At 41.3% G+C, this 19063-nt stretch overlaps 1 protein-coding gene across 1 annotated transcript in view; it reads right to left on the bottom strand.

Annotated features, from left to right (window-relative positions):
• The window catches only part of ano1b (anoctamin 1, calcium activated chloride channel b), a gene marked incomplete at its 3' end in the record, with an annotated part of 66102 nt that extends 51323 nt beyond the window's left edge, over nucleotides 1–14779 (bottom strand). Inside the window, exon 1 of the mRNA XM_080737047.1 lies at nucleotides 14652–14779. Within this exon, the coding sequence (XP_080593173.1) occupies nucleotides 14652–14762 (111 nt within the window). The 5' untranslated portion in view covers nucleotides 14763–14779. The remainder of the gene's footprint in view (nucleotides 1–14651) is intronic.
• Nucleotides 14780–19063: the final 4284 nt, after the last annotated feature.

Here is a 19063-nt window from a genome sequence, read left to right as displayed (position 1 = left end):
ATTGGAAAATCGATTTTGGCCGTGCGGTAGCGAAGGGTGATATTGACCTGAGCAGGTTATGCACTTGGTATTTGACCAGTGCAGGAGTATCTATGACTTTGACTCTAGCCACCACATGGCGCCTGCCAGCTCAGCCACTTCAGCAAAACGGGGGACTCCCCAGACCATGGATGCAGTCCAGAGTCGCTTTAGTCAGACTAAACCATGTCCATAATAAAAGATCGTGCCAACTTGACTCGCCACAGACTGTGCCACAGAGAATTGTAAACGTGTGTAGGAATTGTAGGCATGGTAAGCATGGTTGTAGACCCCCTTGGCATAGTTGGTTGGAACTAGGGTTGCCACCCGTTCCGTAAAATACGGATTCGTCCCGTATTTGAGAATGAAATGTTGCGTTCCGTATTGAACCAATACAGAACGCAGTTTGTTCCGTATTTCCCAAATGCCCCATAAAGGTCTGTCACTCAGACACTGAATTTAACAATAATTCCTGTAGCCCATCCCAGCCTTGTGTAGGTCTACAATTTTGTCCCTGGTGTCCTTAGACAGCTCTTTGGTCTTGCCCATAGTGGAGATGTTGGAGTCTGATTGATTGACTGTGTGAAAAGGGCTATTTTATACAGGTAACAAGTTCAAATGGGTGCAATTAATACAGGTAATGACAGTTCTGTGAGACCCAGAATTCATGCAAAAAAAAAAAAAAGAAATCTCCTGGGATTGTTTTTGGGAACTTTTTTTTTTCTTCGATTCTATCTCTCACAGTTGAAGAGTAAAGTTGTCCTTTGAGTGTCCTGCAAAGCTTGGTCATGGGCGAAGGGACAAAGCAGATAGTAGCGGTTAGCTCCTTATAATAAAATAAATAAAGTAATTCATATGAAAACTAAAAGACTAAAAAACAAAACAATAACACTTAAGCAAGCAGCAAGCAGTAAAACCTATGAGGAAACCCTCAACCCTCTCTCCCCCTCCTTTCTTCCGCTGTCGTTCAACACAGAATGTATGGGCTCACTGAAGTGTAGCGTGTTTAGTTGCGGTGGCAGTGCATCATGGTCACTGTGACAGGGTGAAGACCGTTTTCCTCGAAGGAATGTTATATTAGTTAGAATTTAAGTGGTGCGTGGGGTCATAGCCGTCCAAGCTCTAAACTTAGCTCAGTCTGCAGACCCTAGAATTGTTTGTGTTCGTCCTGTTTGTGTCGCCTTGCATGTGCAAAGGTTATCCACATACATATAAATAGCATACACAATAGTACCGATTCTTTCTCAGTCCGTTGGGGTTACTTTGGACCTCACAGTGACCCGGCCTGCATGCCTCTGTCAGAGGGAACATTTAAAGGTCGCCTCTATAATGCATTATAATCACATAATGCATTCTAAAGTGCCTGTAAGGCATTATAACACTCATTATAAATGTTTATAATAATGTATGACAACTTATAACAACATTTATAATGTATAAATGTAGTGCTGGTCATTAAAGCAATAAGCCACAAGAGGCGAGTGGTTACCGGGGGAGTATACACCGGCTGAGAGGCGTTGGGAAACACGAGGCGCAGCCGAGTGTTTCCGACCCTCTCAGCCGGTGTATACTCCCCCGGTAACCACAAGCCTCGCGTGGCTTATTGCTTTTCTAAAACGGTCACAATAATTGCAACATGAAAAATCATAGCATTGCATTATTTAAAGAAAAAAGTACACTTCTCCGCCACCAGGAAGAGACATTTCCTTGCGTTTACGAGTCACATCCAGGAATGGAATTTACGGAAGGCAGTGTGTGTTTACAAAGTCACATCATTCTTTTTGCCAAAATAATAGGGAAACAACACTTGTGTTAGATCAGTCTCATGTTAAGAACCATATTCGATCCATACACATGTTTATTTTCATCCAGATTTAGCTGCTATGTGGGTGAACAAAACATCAAAAACGCTAGCATAGCAACCTAAGCTAAACAGCCGAGTGGTGCCTGGAGAATAGAGGGCGCTTGTTGCCTTTACAAGCCCCGCCCGGAGCCATTCAGTCACTGTCCTATGCATGTGGGCGGTGCTTAGAAGCACCCGCACGGCAGGATTTGAGAGGAAATCAAACGCTCGCTTCTCTAGTTCAGCCTCACGGCACAGTGGAAAGAAATAACGCACCTGGCTTTGATATAAACTGATTCAAGGTGTGGGTTACAGTCTCAGGTATACCATGGCAACCAGCCAATCAAAATCAAGGAATGGAACTAGCCGTTTTAGAAAATGCATTATAAACTCACAATAAAACCAGGTAACACTTTACTTAAAGGCCTAATCTAATGCATTATTCTCACATTTATAATACGTTATTACACATCAAAATGGATTATAATGCACTTAAAACTTTCATAACACTTGTTATAAATGTTTATAATTATGAATAACAACTTGTAACAGACACTTTATAACTAGCTACGTTACGGTAGTTATAATATGGACTGGACTTGTGATCATCCCTCCCATTCCTATTCATTCATGAAACTGTGTGTGTGTGTGTGTGTGTGTGTGTGTGTGTGTGTGTGTGTGTGTGTGTGTGTGTGTGTGTGTGTGTGTGTGTGTGTGTGTGTGTACCGGGTCTCCCATGTGGAAAGCCATCATCTTAACCACTAGACTAAGGGGACACTATGGAGTGTCTGACTGTGTCTTGGGCATACCTCGGGCGCTGCCCCACCAAAAAGCCTTAAAGGAGAATGGCGGACTATAGCCGTTGTATGACCTTAATCTGATGTTATAATATCAAAAAACGAGTGGTAGAGTTTATTTATTTCTTTTCTTTTCTTTTTAATTCTTTTTTTGTTGATGATAAGTGTTGTTCACGATGACATAATACTGTCATTGTGAGCCACCGTGGTCCACTACGGCGACGTTCTGTGATATAAAGTCATGCATAACTCATTGACTGGCCAGAAAAAGAGCGTTTTTCATGAAGGCTACCTTTGAAAAAGGTCAGCTGACCAGGGTCTACTGGTCATTCCTCGAACTAAGTTAATCACCAAAGGTGACAGAGCCTTTCAGTCTATAGTGCCCAGACTTTGGAATGCCCTTCTGCGTGGCCTGAGAGCTGCAGAGTCTGTATATTTTTAAGAACCAGCTAAAAACACTAGGCCTACTGTTTCAACATGCTTTTGGGGAAAGTTATTGAACTTCTCCTCCAGGGGTGCTTACTAAAAATCGCTGAATATTCTGCATCATTGTCTCATTGTCGATGATTATTTTGGGGGGTCGTGGCCTGAAAAGCTTGGGAACCCTTTGTCTAGCAGGGCATCCCCTTTTAGCAGGACACAGGAGTAAATCTCTCTCTCTCTCTCTCTCTCTCTCTCTCTCTCTCTCTCTCTCTCTCTCTCTCTCTCTCTCTCTCTCTCTCTCTCCAGTGTCAGCCCCATGTGGTGCTGCCGTCTCCCTGTCTATTTGTGTCTCCCTGTCTATTCGTGACACATGGCACACGTGCATGCATGCAGTGTCGTAATATGTCTGTGTGTGTGGGGCTCATGTAAAACATGTGCTCGTCATAGCTGCATGCATTCTCGTTGTGTAACTTGGGCTGGTTGCCGTGTGTGTGTGACTGAGAAATTGTAAAACTGCCGTCAGAAAATAACGCTTTTTCTTGATTGATTGAAGATTTTTTTATAAGGTTGCATAGGAAAAAGTACAGTTTCATGACAGTACAAATCACTTGTACAAGGTCAACTAAAAGGAGATCCTAGTAAGCTTTTTGGCTTATTTACACAGGATTGGAACCACTTTATGTATCTCATATAACATTGAAAGACAGACGGATAGAACACAGTACTTTGCATAGGATATCATCAATAACAAAAGGGGAAAAAAGCATTCATAAAGAAGAAAAAAGAAAAGAAAAGAAAAGAAAAGAAAAGAAAAGAAAAGAAAAGAAAAGATAAGAAAAGAAAAGAAAAAGAAGATATTTAGAGTTTCTACATAAAAAAGGAGACAGTGCCCCAGAGGTAAAAACGAATTTGACCAAATGGGTTTCCAGATAGCTGAGCCTGTAACTCTAACTCTGAAGTGTTGGTCAATGTCCTCACACCCCCCACATGCACTGAGCCAGCCAATAGGAGCACTTCCGAGTCAACAGGTGTATTTTTTATGACCTCCTTCCTACGAAGGAGTCTCCTCTCACGTAGCCAGACAACTATTCCACAATCTCCGAATGCTGTGTGTGTGTAGAGTCTGGAACAACACCTCCAGAAATCCGAGGCAAAGCTGTCATCTATTCGTCATTTCCGTTCACGAAAATATATTTAGAAATATCTTGACATAATTGTATTTTATTTCCATTTCTGCTAAGCATTAAAGGAGTACTCCTCCGTAAAGGAGTATAGTTCAGCCCCAATGACTTTTGTTCTATTGATTACAGATTACTTATACCATGGAGCCTTGAGTTTAAAAACATTTTTAGGTTTTTGTCGCATTCCTAAAACTATAATCAGAATGTTGTCTTAGGAATGCAACAAATACAAGACAATATTATTGAACTCAAGTCTCCATGGGGTTAGTATTCAATAGGAGAAAAAAAGTAATTTTGGGGCTGAACTACTCCTTTAAGCTATATACTGTATGCCTCGATTATTTAGATGTATATTATTTGCACGACTGTAAAGACGAAACGGAAGTGGGGAGGAGGAGGCTTCACATTTCAGAGCTTCCGTTGCTCCGGCGGCAGTCCGGCCTGTATGACGGGAAGAGTTTGAAAATTTGGGGAGGCAACAGTCTCTGGCTTGCGTAATGCCCATGTACAAAAAACATTAATTAACACCAGTTGTCATTTACGGACTAGGCAAATATTTGGGTTAATTTTAAATATATTTTAAATATATTTTATTTTAAATATATTTTAAATATAAATCCATTAATGTCTCTTTGTCTATCTGTGCTGGTTATTATGTTGTTAAATTACAGTAAAATAAATGCAAAATTTATGGTCACTTTAACAAGGTATTATATTATATTCTCCACACTTTTATTCTCCTCATCTTGACAAGATGGTATATTCCCAGGTTCCGTAGGTCAGCTGCACAGGTGCAAAGCATTTATTGTTAATTGTGGCACTCTTTACTAACATGCCAAGTTTAGCTGCACTTGAACAACCATTCCAGGCTGCCATATCCAGCCCAAGAAACCGTAGAAACGGGGGGAAAAAATAAAATGTACTTCTTAAAATGAATGTATCATGCCTGTTGGCAACATGACTGGTGTCTTGTCATGTTGCCATACCTTAGCTTTTTCTGAACTGACGCCACTGTGAGCTTCTTGTGAGCATTGTGACTTGTGAGCTCTACTGTTTATAAATGGGTCCAAAAACAGCCTAGATAAATTCCCATGGCAGGTGGCTACACACATTCTTTCACATCTGGGAGTATTAGCTGATACTGTATGTCTGATAAGCTGTCACACAACCATGTCGGGAGCAACAGAAGATGTTTAAACATGCAGGGAATGCAGATTCAAAAATAGACAATCTAACTCACAATGGGTCTGGCCTATTTCCGAATACCAAAACAATAACAATAGAGTTTGTGTTTTAACTGTTCCTCATTTTTCTGGGAACCCCTTAAACAACCTCAAGGATCAGTGTCCTATTGCAAGGGTTCTCAACCTTTTCAGGTCGTGACATGTGATGTGACCCGCCCAAAATAATTTGAACCGGGGATTCCCCCGCCCCGACATGCACTTGGAATTGTAGGAGTTGAGGTATTACATTTCTGTTTGACTTGGTTCCACAGATAAATATTTATGAATATTCTTTTTCTTCTTAAGATTTTTTAGGTATTAAAAAGGTCTTAAAAGTCCTTATTGTCACTTCAGTCGTCTGGGGACAAAAGATCATGTGGGGACCCCCCTGCGGGTCCCGACCCACTGGTTGAGAACCACTGTGCCTATGGTGTGAGAGTTTGTGTCATTCAGGAACGTGCAGAGAATCTTAGAGAGGCAGTGGCTGAAATTTCTAAAAGGGCCTTTTGGTGAAAATATAAAAAATAGCAGACCTCCAAGCAACCGAAAATAGCCGACCTCCAAGATCACAATGCGTCACAGCGCGACGCGTTGTGATCTTAGAGGTTATTTTCGATGCTTGATACCACACAGAACCAAGCATAATCAAGTGAATACTGGAGATGTGGTGTAATGGCATGGATTTCTACACAGAGAGGGCAATTCTTTCAACATGAGATGATGGATTCAAGTTCAGGAGAGTTTGGACAAGGCAATTCTTTTGAATGTTGCCTTCAGGTATGGCATGGAAAGAGGGCATTTGCATTTCTTTCACCATAGTAAAAACTGCATTCATGGTCTGGAGAGGGCACTTTTTTACAGACGGATAAAAGGGCAGGGGCTCAAGCCCCCTTTCATGTCTATGTGTGCACGTGCCTGTTCAGAATGAATGCGCGCGCACACACCACACATACACAAAATATCCATATTGTAGACAGGGCTTAGGGCCGACACGTTTCTAATGAATGAACATGCAGGAAGCTGCCAGCGGGGGTCTTGCACCTCTTGAACATGACCCTCCCCTCCTGCAGTGGTGTCAAATAACTACCGGTAAGTACATTTACTTAAGTACTGTATTTACAGTAAGTACAATTCTGAGTTATTTGTACTTTACTTGAGTATCTCCAATTTCCAATACTTTTACTTCTACTCCAATACAACTCAGATACAATTGTACCTTTACTACATTTATTTGAAGACTTTCGTTACTCGTTGGTTTGCAGATATATGTGATTATATTATAAAACATACATTAATCCACTTTAGCCATACCTAGGCTATTTGAAAATAGCAGATCTACAAGCTCACATTTTCAAACATTTTGCACTTTTACTTTTTGTACTTTATGTACATTTTCATGCCAACACTTTCATACTTTTACTCAAGTACATTTTGAATTCCGGACTTTTACTTGTAAGGGTGCCCTCACACCAAAATACCTATGAGAGTGGAATCCGCGTTCCGCCAATGCATTTCAATGAGAAGGGAGCGTTTTTTGCAGACATCCTCTGCTGGCATGAAACCGCTTCACTCTCATTGAAATGCATTGGCGGAACGCGGATTCCACTCTCATAGGTATTTTGGTGTGAGGGCACCCTAAGAGAGTATTTCTATAATGCAGTATTGATACTTTTACTTAAGTAAAAAAAAATCTGAGTACTCTTTCCACCACTGCCCCCCTGACACATCCAGTGTTAGGGTTAGAACTAGGGTGCGACTGCAACGCGTTTATTCTATTAAAGTCCAACCGCAGCATTGAATTACTGATGGCTGTGCAGCTGTCAAACCGGCGCAGTCAGAATCCAGAGTGTTAACTTTGACTCGAGTGTTAGAGGCTATTTGTATGACGTTGTACAGTGCTCAAACTGGCGGCCTCCGCCTTAAATGAACGCTCCAGATTCTCACTGTGTGTGGGCCAAAGAAATACTGTACGGTGCATGCATTTGCAAACTGTGTCTATATCCTTGTGTACGCACGGTGCTCACGTGATTAGATTTGCTTAGATTTGCGCATATACCGCGAACACACTAAATCATATTGTTCATCAGACTCGTCAGGGTTGCATTTGTAGTCCTAAACCGGCCATATTGAGGACCAACACAGGTGTTCAATTTTGTCTGATTGGCATAGAACCAATGTTCTACGTTAATCAAAACACCTGTGTTGGTCCTCAATATGGCCGGTTTAGGACTACAAATGCAACACATGAATTCCGTGTGTAATGGGCAACCCAGCACTTCCCACGGCTTCAAATGTTGTTCTCAGACACATTTCATTAAAAGTTACATGTTTTCATTAAATGGTGAGAGGGAGCTCTATTATTACGCTCAATGGTGGAAGACCTTTTTTTATACCCTTTATATCATATCCCACGTGGGAAGTGAAAATAGGACCACAATGGAAACCAGCCCTCAGGACGTTTTGTGTTACCCTTTTAGCATTATTATATAACTGTACCTCTGTACTCAAAAGCTGAATTCAAATAAATAAATAAATCTGCCTCCTCACTTCCTCCATCATCTGTCTTACAGCATGGCGGTGTTACGATGAAATTGGTGACCTGCCGAAATATGTGACCATCTTGTGGACTTCCTAGAACTTACATGGAGGTCTTTAAATACGTGGCCTAAATACTGCTAGGTTGAACTCTGCTAATAAACAAACCGCGATGGGTTACATCATTCGGACACTGACATTATATTTGTCTACACGGTTGTCGCATATTTCGGCAGGTCACCAATTTCACCGTGACACCACCATGCTGAGGAGGACAGATGACGAAGGGAGGCAGACATTTGAGTATGCCTATTGTAATTGTAAACTGTTAATAAAGTATTCACTCAATCACTCAAACAAGAAACAAACAGATGTAAATGTAAAAGTAGTCATTATGCAGAAATGGTCAATTTCAGAGTATATCACTATTGGGTTGTAAATTAGTAATTAGTAATGCAATCATGTATTTTTATCCCACGATTTTTGTAACCCATTTTCACCCAGTGCCAATTGCCTATGTAATCCTGGGCTCTGCTCTCCCTCTGCCGCGCCTGGGGAGACAACGGACAAACCTCATGCTTCCTTCAATGCATGGGTAGTCCAAGTTGTTTCTTTTCACCTGACAGGGGGGATTTCCCTGGGATGGACGTAGCACGTGGAAGGAACACGTTATTCCAACCAGTTCCTTTCCCCTCCATCAGGCGCCCCGGCTGGCCAGGGGGAGGCATTATTGAGACCAGGATTACTGCATGTTTTTGTGAGGGTCAACCCTAGGAGACACGGGGAGAACATGCAAACTCCACACAGAAAGGCCCTATCGCCAACCCATGTATCATGTATTTATAACCCGACAGAGTATCACAAAATGGAAAAGGTTTACTCGAGAACAGTTACTACTTGAGTAAATGTACTTATGGGTTATGCGTTACCGCTGATGATACCGCTGATGACGCCACTACCCAGTTATGACCAACAATCATGTAACCTTGTTATTGCTTACAGTATGATAATATTGTCCTATCGATGCTATGCGGCGTGTTTAGATAGGCATGCGACCCTGCTGATTGGCCTATATTTGTTCTCTGTCAATCAAATGGATTGTTGGCCTACATTAAAAAACAGAACAGAGTGATTCTAATCCAGGCATTCTGACCCACATTGACAATGACACAAACCTCATTCTTGTGGCAATGTAACTGTTTTCGCATGTACATCACTGATGATCTTTTTCAAGGTCATATTGATGGCATTTTTATGTGGATAAAGGAAGACGAAATAAAGGATTAGAGTCGCCAAGTGTCATCAAAAAATACATAAATAAAACAGCCTTTATTATCTACCCCTGTTAGACCCGGTCCCCTTCTTTGATGCATTAACAATGCCCACTCTGCAGTGCTCTAAACTGAAGTGATTTGGAGTCACTTGACTTGAATATGATGGAATATGATTGAGGATTATACTGCATAGGTAAGCTTACATTTCATATCGCACAAACCATACCTATAACTTTCACTAGCCCCCCTAGCCTTTTTTCTTTTCAAAATCTTTCATTTCTTTTTTTAACACCTTCTAAGCCTGGCCGTACTCCCTCGGACTTCCTACTGGGTCCCATCAGCCACGCCGTCTATTCCCGGACTTTTGATATAAATTATAATAAAAAAAAAAAAAACATCGGAAATTCTTCTCTGTGTCTTTTTGGAGCGATCTGAAAGGGTTAATATGCTCTGACAGTCATTTTCTGGTGCTGGGTGTGATACTCCTAATATCCAGCAGGCCACGCCGTTGACTCACATTCTGGATGGATGGCTGGCCAGGAGGAGCCTCATCCTCTCCCCAGTGTTGAAACTCAGCAAGAAGCTCAAACAAGATGGCTGGTCTTTGTCTCTGTTCGTGGATCGCGGTTTCAATCACGTTCGGGCGCCGCTTCTCTATCGCTCCTTTCCCTGCTTCGCCGCACGTAAACGAATGGAATTGATCTCCCCTCCGCCTCGCCAAAGTAAGATCGCCGACCTCTGCAGGATGAATATGTACGCTGTGTCGAGCACTCCAGTACGTGTTGTTATCATGTGGGCTTTGTTTTTTTAAAACATGTTTGTAAATAAATGGCTTATTTCTTCGGCGCTACCTCTGTTCAGAGGGTTCTGCCGCGGCTTGCAACGTGTTAATATAAATTGTCCCAAGGGCCACATAAGGTCCCCGGAGGCCGCATTTGGCCCGCAGGCCGCATTTGGCCCGCAGTCCGCCAGTTGAATAAGGCTAACTATTATCCATGTGTGCATCTGTTTTAATTGAGAAAGGTCATTTCACCATGATACAATATTGCATACATTGTAGTAATTGCTGCCTTCCCGACATGAGTCAGGGAAATAAGGAAGCTTATGAAAGAGCGGTATTGAGAGTCTGACATCTAACGGTTGATTGTTGTCTATTGTAATATCAATGACCCTAGTTTATATGCATTAGGCCACGGACCTCCAATACTTACACTAACTCGGAGATTGTAGAAATGGAAGCAAATGGACATGTAAGGGTCCATTTGCTTTCTTAATTACCCGGTATATTCAGCTGGGGACTGCCTGCATGAAACCCAGGACCACATGTTGCATTGCGTTTTATTGGATTAAATATGAAACAAAGTTATGCTGAACAGAGGAAAAGTGAATTTGAATGTGATTTGATCACACTTGTTTGAACTGATAAAATGATATCCGATAATCATCATCACTCAATCATCTCTCATATATAAATGTACCCTCATCAGGCTGTTGGGTTTTTAAGCACAACACATTCACATCTGGGCGAATAACGTTCCTTAGTTAGGTGTGGGATATAATGAGTCATGACAACACATGGGCCGTTGTGAGTTATAGCTTACTGTTATGAATTATTATCTAATATGAGAATGACCTTTATCTAATTGACAGTACATGTGTTGAATCACTATCCTCTGCTCAAGCACATAGCATTACTGATACACTAGACCCCATGACAATCAACTACTTTTTGCTTTTGTCCTTGTCACATATCTTTTGGTCACCTCATGTGTCCAGTATACTGTACACAGTATACAGTATATTCTCTATGTGTGTAACCAGTAAGACACCCTAAGGCCAAGGGCAAGACGCAACAGAGACTGACACAATATGTCCATATATGGGCATTCCCAGATATGGGCTTAATATTGATGACATCAGGGATGGGCATGACATCAGGGATTGTATTAGTGTGGTTGCCCTAACAGGGCATCATGAGACTGACACAATATCTCCATATATGGGCATTCCCAGATATGGGCTTAACATTGATGACATCAGGGATCTCCATATGGTCATAAAAAAAGGATTGTATTAGAGTGGTTGCCCTAACAGGGCATCATCTGGGAATGCCCATATACAGACTTAATATTGACGTTTTTGGGCCAGGTAAGGTGTGAAATGTATGCTAATTAGTAAGGCCAGACGGGGCCTCAAGCCCGCTGAGAACACTGAGCTGGCCGAGTCATGTCATATGGCCAAGACAGAATTCATTTGCATTGATCTGTTCTGACATCACAATGATTGACGCGCATGACGGACGGACAGACAGACGCATGCACAGGATCTGCAGGTTTTCATAGTAAATGTGACCTACATTCGCAATAAACTTCAGAACTTATGGTGTGACACAGCCTGATGTCATGTGGTTCTCTGCTCCCTCCCCATAGCGATTCGCCAGTTGCCAACACTGAACTCTTTTAAGTCTGCACTGAAGAGACACGTATTCATTCAGGCTTTTGGACAATAATGTGTTTTGTTTCTGTTTTGTTAAGCGCCTTGGGTTTTTTGAAAGGCGCTATATAAATTCAAGTTATTATTATTAATATTTCTGCGCTCAAGACTCAACTGAAACATCATTCCACCCTTAGTTAGAGGGAGACTAGCAGGGGTGTCGCACCACATTCTGGGCCCTGGGTACAAGGATTCACTCACATGTTGTGCTTTAACTATTGAAAAATAGCAGATATACAAGCTCACAGCCACGCTGCGAGCTTGTAGATCTGCTATTTTTGAAAAATCTTGAAAATGTGTGCTGAGTCTGAATATTTCAAATCCTTTTTTGAAAAACCTATGTTTCTATGTCAGTGGTGCTCAAATATTTTCATATGAAGGACCCCCAAAATGATATGTATTTGGCCACGGACCCCCATCTCAAAAATATTTAGTTCCAGGGACCCCCCAGAAGCAAAATTTGAGTTACAAATGTTCGCTTAAAAAGTACATATATTCGATTTTCACAGTACATACAGTATATTTACAGATTTTCACACATTTTCGTGACTTTTCAAAAATAGCAGATCTACAAGCTTGCAGTGCATATCTGCTATTTTTCAATAGCTAAAGTATAAAATAATTAAGGCCCCTCCACCTTGGGCCCTAGAAACTCCCACTTTTCCCCCCCTTGTGACGCCCCTGCTCTTAAGGGACCACATGGTTGGTCAACCAAAATCACAACACACATACATTATAACATACCGTAGCAACTACAGCTGCTTAGAGGGCCTATAGACAACATTCAGCCACAATAATTAACACTTTAACACTTCAACACCTCTGTTGGATAAGGTTTGCTATTTGCTCATGTTATTTTCAACCTTGCAACATAGAAATACCTTACAAGAATACTACATAGGGGGAAATACAGTATCCAACGAAAACACATGGATAATAGCTGCCATCAGCTTTGCCTTTTTGTTTGTTTGTTTGTTATGCTATCTAAACCATTTAAAGTTTTACAGGGAAAGATCCAAATGAGATGTTTAGCCTGTGTTTGTGCCTACAGTATGTTGATATAGTTCTATGAACAGCGTTTAGAAACCCTGACAAAAATAAATCCACAAAAGTGTGGATATAAAGATGCACATTATCACAGGCAGTTGACGTTGCCCTCATATCCCATTTGACTCTTTGTTTGGCCACATTACAGCTTCCACGTGCTCACATGTTTACATTAGATGATATCTTGAGGGTCACTGGCACAGGTCATTTTACATGCCTCGGCATTCCTCTGCATGTTCACAATGTTTACCTTAAATGTTCTTATATTACCCAGGAGCAAGAACTTAACGCACAGCAGCTTCAAGCACGTCAAGCGCCAAGACAATGGTCAAATCTGTTTCTCTTCTCTTGTTGTTGGTGTGTGTGTGTGTGTGTGTGTGTGTGTGTGTGTGTGTGTGTGTGTGTGTGTGTGTGTGTGGACAGGGAAATACTACTTTGAGGGGACCTCATGTCCCCACAAAGACAGTACAATCCTTGCACACTACCTTGTGGGTACTTATTAATACGTCCCCATAAGGTCTTTAGGGGTTAGGTTAAGGGTTAGGGTTAGGGTTAGGGTTTAGGGTTAGGGTTAAAATGAATGGAATGTCCCCATAAAGATAGTAGACTATGAGTAATGTCCCCACAAAGTAGCAAATGCAAACCTGTGTGTGTGTGTGTGTGTGTGTGTGTGTGTGTGTGTGTGTGTGTGTGTGTGTGTGTGTGTGTGTGTGTGTGTGTGTGTGTGTGTGTGTGTGTGTGTGTGTGTGTGTGCGTGTGCGCACGCAACTGTGTACACGTGCACATACAGTTTTTGCTCACTTCACATGACTCAAAATGCATATTTCTTGACATATTACAAAAACATGACTTCGTTTTCACAAATATTGTATGTATGAATCAATAAAATAAAATATTGTACTATTGAATTGGAGTTGAGTAGTTCTAAGCCAACATATACCCAACTAGTGATTTACAGTTCTGGTGCAATAATGTCTAAAATATCATTTCCAATCAGAAGTGTTTATCGGGGCTTAAAGACAATTCTATTACAATCTAAAGAACAGAGGAGGAGGAATTTATAGCTTGTCAAAGTCTTCTGTGGCAAAATACAAAATCTTTATGCTGGACATCACAAAAAACATCCCAAACATTCAAAGCATGCCAACTGAACTTCAAATAATGCATTCGGATAAATTAGGCTATGAAAAAACTAGAGCTGGTTTTACTGCTCACAATCCATGTGGCAGAGAAAAGCATACAACTCTCTCAAATTTGTCTCTGATTAGATTATTGACCATGCAGGTTGTTAGAACCCAAGTGTCATGGTCTGATATTTACATAACAGGGGGGGGGGCAACACGTAGATTCAACAGCTACTTGTTGTTCTTACTATAAAGCTAATCTGAACAAATTCTGAGGAATTGACATTGGAAATATAACCACATGAAACTATAGTCTCCATTCTAGGCGTTGAAATAGGCTGACTCTGCAAAGAAATATATGCTGTGAACTTGTAGGTCTATTTTCACTATTTGATGTGCAACAAAGTATTACAAATTAACTTTTTGGTTGAAAAAGAAAAGCTGCACAAAGTTGTGTTTGGGGGAAAAGGGGTTTCCTCCCTAAAGAAGACAGCCTGAATTGTTATCAGAAGTGAATATAAACTTAACACAACCCATCTCATTCACTCAATCCCTGCTTCATGCTCAGCATTTCTTTCCCCTTTACCACCCTTGCTTTCTAGTTCTCCATAATCCTCCACTGTGCGTTCACTGGTCTCACCTCTCAGTCAGTCTCTCTCTCTCTCTCCCCCAACTCTCTTTAGTTGCACTCACTTTAAACTTGCCGTGGAAGATCACATCTCGCAGGAAATGTGCAGATGACGACCGCCGCTGGTCGCCAGGGGCCGGGGCACAGCTGGGAGTCTCTATTCCTTCCCCAGCCATCTTCCCATCACAGCCGGCCGGAGGGAATCACGGACAGAAGATGAACAGGCAGACACGTACTGGTACTGCTTTAGGGAGAGAGCTGGGGGTTTCAGCTGAACACTCCAGCTCTCCAGCTCCTGGCCGCTCTCGTTTTCTGGGACTCCTTTTCAATTACTTTTTTTTATGACTATGTGGCTCTGATTGGCTCATTTCTCTCTCTCTCTCTCTCTTCTTTTCTCTTTCCTCAGACTTCCTGTGTTGCCAGTGGAGTGTCTTTAACTCTCACTTTGCTTCCCAGTCTCACGTCTGAAGGGGGTCGAGCTGAGCCCACTGGCCCTCTGTTACTTGAGAAGCGGCCGTGGAAGCCAAGATCTAAACATAGTCGACGATAAAGCTGTGATCTACGCAAGGTGCCCTCTCCCACTTTCTGCTGCTTCTCTCCCCCCCCCCCCCCCCAGCCCCCTAATCACTTACAACCACCACCACAGCACTTTACCAAGCATCTCTCTCTGTCTCTCTGCGAATCACAGTGGGGTCAAGGTTAAGATGCATTACACGCTGAGGTTAACGTAAATATGGCCCACAAAACACAAACATCGCACAAGAGCCCACTACAGAGTTTCTTGATGTTTATGTCAATGGATATGTGCTTCAACGTAGCCTAAGTACTCACTTAACCACATTCAACTTGGCGCCCTATTTTGGGTGTGTCATTATAGGTGAAAATGTCACAGAATAAATAAATACATACATTATTTAATTAATCAAATACAAAATGGAGGATTGAAAATAGCACATCTACGAGATCTGTTATCTAAGATTGACTATGTTTGCCATACAATGCCATACATTAAAGAGCCCCCGCCTATAACAGCATGTGAGCAAAACAAAAGGAAGGTTTTGGTTTGGGTCAGAGATATTCAACTAATGGACAACTAACTGTACAGCAGTGGTTCCCAAACCTTTTAAAGTCAAGGACCCACAAATTGATATGTATTCGGTCACGGACCCCCATCTGAAAAGGTTTTGTGCCAGGGACCCCCAGAAGAGAAGATTTGAGTTAAAAAAAAAAAAAAAAAAAAAACACACACACACACACACACACACACACACACACACACACACACATTGTCATATTTTTCAAAATATTTTAAAAAAGAGCACATGCACAAGCTTGCTGTGAGCTTGTAAATCTTCTATTTTTGAATAGCCAACATAAACTTGTGACGCTATACTAACTACTTATATTCCTGTGAGACTTCAGATGATGTGTGTGCATACAAATAGTCAGCAGCCTATAGTAGAAACCAGGGAATCCACCACTTTAATCTGCATGGTGCCAAAATGAGACCTTTTCTGGAGCGACTCCAAGGACTCCATCTGGACTATCAACTTATCCACCCCTGTCCTGAAGTTTCAAAATACACAGACTGAAAAACGTATTTTGAATGCTATTTAAAACACTAACCCTAACCCTAAAATAAACAAAAGAATGTATCATAAGACATTCCAGTTTCCCAGTCTTGTGTGCTAAACAGTGCCCCCTTTTGGGACATGACACACATTACAAATCCAGTAGTTGGCTACCCTTACCTGATGAAAAGAGTTGGCAAATTGACTTAACACTATATTAGCAAAGATGAAGATGACAAAATGAAACCGTGAAACTGCTGCTACTGAGAGTGTCTCATGAGTATGTAGGATCAGTGCTGTGAAGTAACTCGGTATATTTACTCAAGTACTGTAAGTACAATATTATGAGGCATTTTTACTTTACCGAAGTATCTGTACTTTTACTTCTATTCCCCTACATCTCAGAGGCAAATATTATACTTTTACTCCGCTACAATTATTTGAAAACTTTAGTTACTTTGTAGTTCAGCCCTAGATACATACATTTCGTCCATCTGAAAATAGCTGATCCACAAGCTCACAATGTGTCCGATGCAACGCATTGTTAGCTTGTAGATCTGCTATTTTCAAAAGATTTTTATGTATTGAAAAACTTTATTCTGCATAATAATGAGTACTTTCCACTTTTGGTACTTTGAAAACAAATTGAATTCCGGACTTTTACGTGTAACAGAGTATATTTCTAGATTACAGTATTGATACCACATTTACAGGCTATGGTCAAAAACCTTGTAACTCCACATGAGCTGTATTTGGCTAAAGTGATGATAATAAAGACACGTTCAAGTATCTGACAATGTATAAAGTCAACATACCAACTTTGATGAAGCAGTATTGTGCTATTTAAATGAAAATATGTTGTATTTCCTGAAAAGTTACATAGTTTGGACATACATGTAGTTGGTTTCTACACGACAGCAGAGATATGAAATTAATTTGGGATATAGAACCCCTTTCAAAACCAGAAAAATCCTGTGACAATTTCTGAAACGAAAATGAGTCAGAAGCTAATTGTGGGTATTATTTTTCCCTTTTGGAAGTGACTCCTGGAAATCGTCTTTCAGCCCATTGTTTACTTTCGAGCGCCGAGTTCCAGAAACTTAAGTCCCAACACTTCAGTCCCACAAGGAGCTTATGTAACAACGCTAGCCCCATGCATCCGGGGTCAGATGGTATTTTTAGACATAAGGAGTTAAAAAAGAAAAGAAAAAAGGGGGACAAAATGACAGCGGAGGAACCTCACAAGCGCAGGACGCGGAGGAGCGGCGGGCCACGGCGCTCCCCGGGGGGAACATGTGTGTGTGTGCTTGGGCGATGGGAGCAGGATGTGGGGATGAGATGTTGCGCTTCTCACAAGAAACACCAGATTGTTTTTTCTCGTTTGCTCCATGGGTGTGTTCCCATAACTCAGTTGAACTCTTAAAAACAACTAGTCACATCATGTTATGTATACACAAGAAGTGATTCTCAAAACCTATTTTCTTTCATTTCAAGGTTGCCCAGTTTGATATGCATGAGGGTACAGAGCAGAGTAGACCCCCTTTTGATACGACTATTGCCCTACAAAGGCAGAGTGCAGTAACTACGTTTTGGGACACACCGACTTATTTGTGTCGCCCAACGGTCAAATTAGCCTTCATGATATTGGGGGATGAACAATTACCTCAAGAACAGATGTACAATCAGTGTAATATCACTTTTATGTCTTTATCTCATTTGGCTGATAAGCTGTAACACTTTTAAACCCATTTTTTTGTGAAATTCGAAAACGTAGTTACTGCACTCTGCCTTTGTAGGGCAAGGCAACCCAGCCTGGCGGGGATCTGCACTCTCTGAAAAGCACACTTTTGTAGTTTCTTTCTTCTCTATTTTCTCCCTTTCCCAATTCTGACTGTGGTACCATATTGAAATGGTTTTGCTCAATATATGGGACTTTTAATAAACAATAACAATTGTATTTATGTTATTATTATAATATAATAATGTGTTAATCATGTTAGTTTGATGTCATGCATTCTTTCATCCTATACTGTACCTTTTTCAGCTTTTATAGATCAAGGCTTTACTCTTCATACTTGGAAAAAGTAAAACTATCACTAATCTAAAACTATAGAAGACAGAAACCATGTATTTGAAGTATGAAGACTTCTAGCCTAGTTCAGGCCGGTCCGGTGCATCTCAGGAACGGGACTTGAATATGCAGAAGGAATTACTGGAACAAACACAGACTGTTTAAGCCTTATTTATTAGTTACAGTTACAGGGTGCAGGCAAGAGTGACAATGTTTCAATGTCAATACATCTTCGTCAGGTCATGACCTGACGAAGATGTATTGACATCGAAATGCTTAAACAGTCCGTGTTTGCTCCAGTACATTCCTTCTGCATGTATTTGAAGTATTGTTGTGTTGTCCTTGCTTCATTTAAGTCGCTCTGGATTAAGAGCGTATGTTAAATGCCTAAATTGTAAAACTGCAAATTGTTGTAAATTCCCCAAACTAAAAATGAACTCATAAAGTTAAGGTAAAGATGCAAAGGTATGGTATAATGCACTCAAAAGGTAAAGATAATGAAATACATACTAACTCTGGTTCAGAAGCAGTGACATAACAAAGCTCAGAGATGTAATTAGCACAGCTGAGACTTGACCACATTCTCTGGGTTTTTATCTCCGGATGTGGCTCTTCCCCTCTTCTCCTCCTTCCTCCTCTCCTTTCTTCCCCTCCTTCGCTCTCACGCCCCCCGCTCACGCCGGCTCTTTTCCTCCAGTCTAACCCTGCTCTCTAACCTTGCACTCATCCATCTTCCTTTCTTCTTGTCCCTTTCTCTCTGTCACAGACCGAGACGTGCGTGTAGCCGCGCCGTCACACACAGCTGGTCTGTGTCCCGAAGAGCTCGTCACTCTCA

This window comes from Nannobrachium achirus (assembly GCF_963921795.1).
Source record: "Nannobrachium achirus genome assembly, chromosome: 11".
Classification (NCBI taxonomy): Eukaryota; Metazoa; Chordata; class Actinopteri; order Myctophiformes; family Myctophidae; genus Nannobrachium; species Nannobrachium achirus.
The sequence above is the reverse complement of the archived record's forward strand: the minus strand, read 5'-3'. Positions and strand labels throughout refer to the sequence as shown.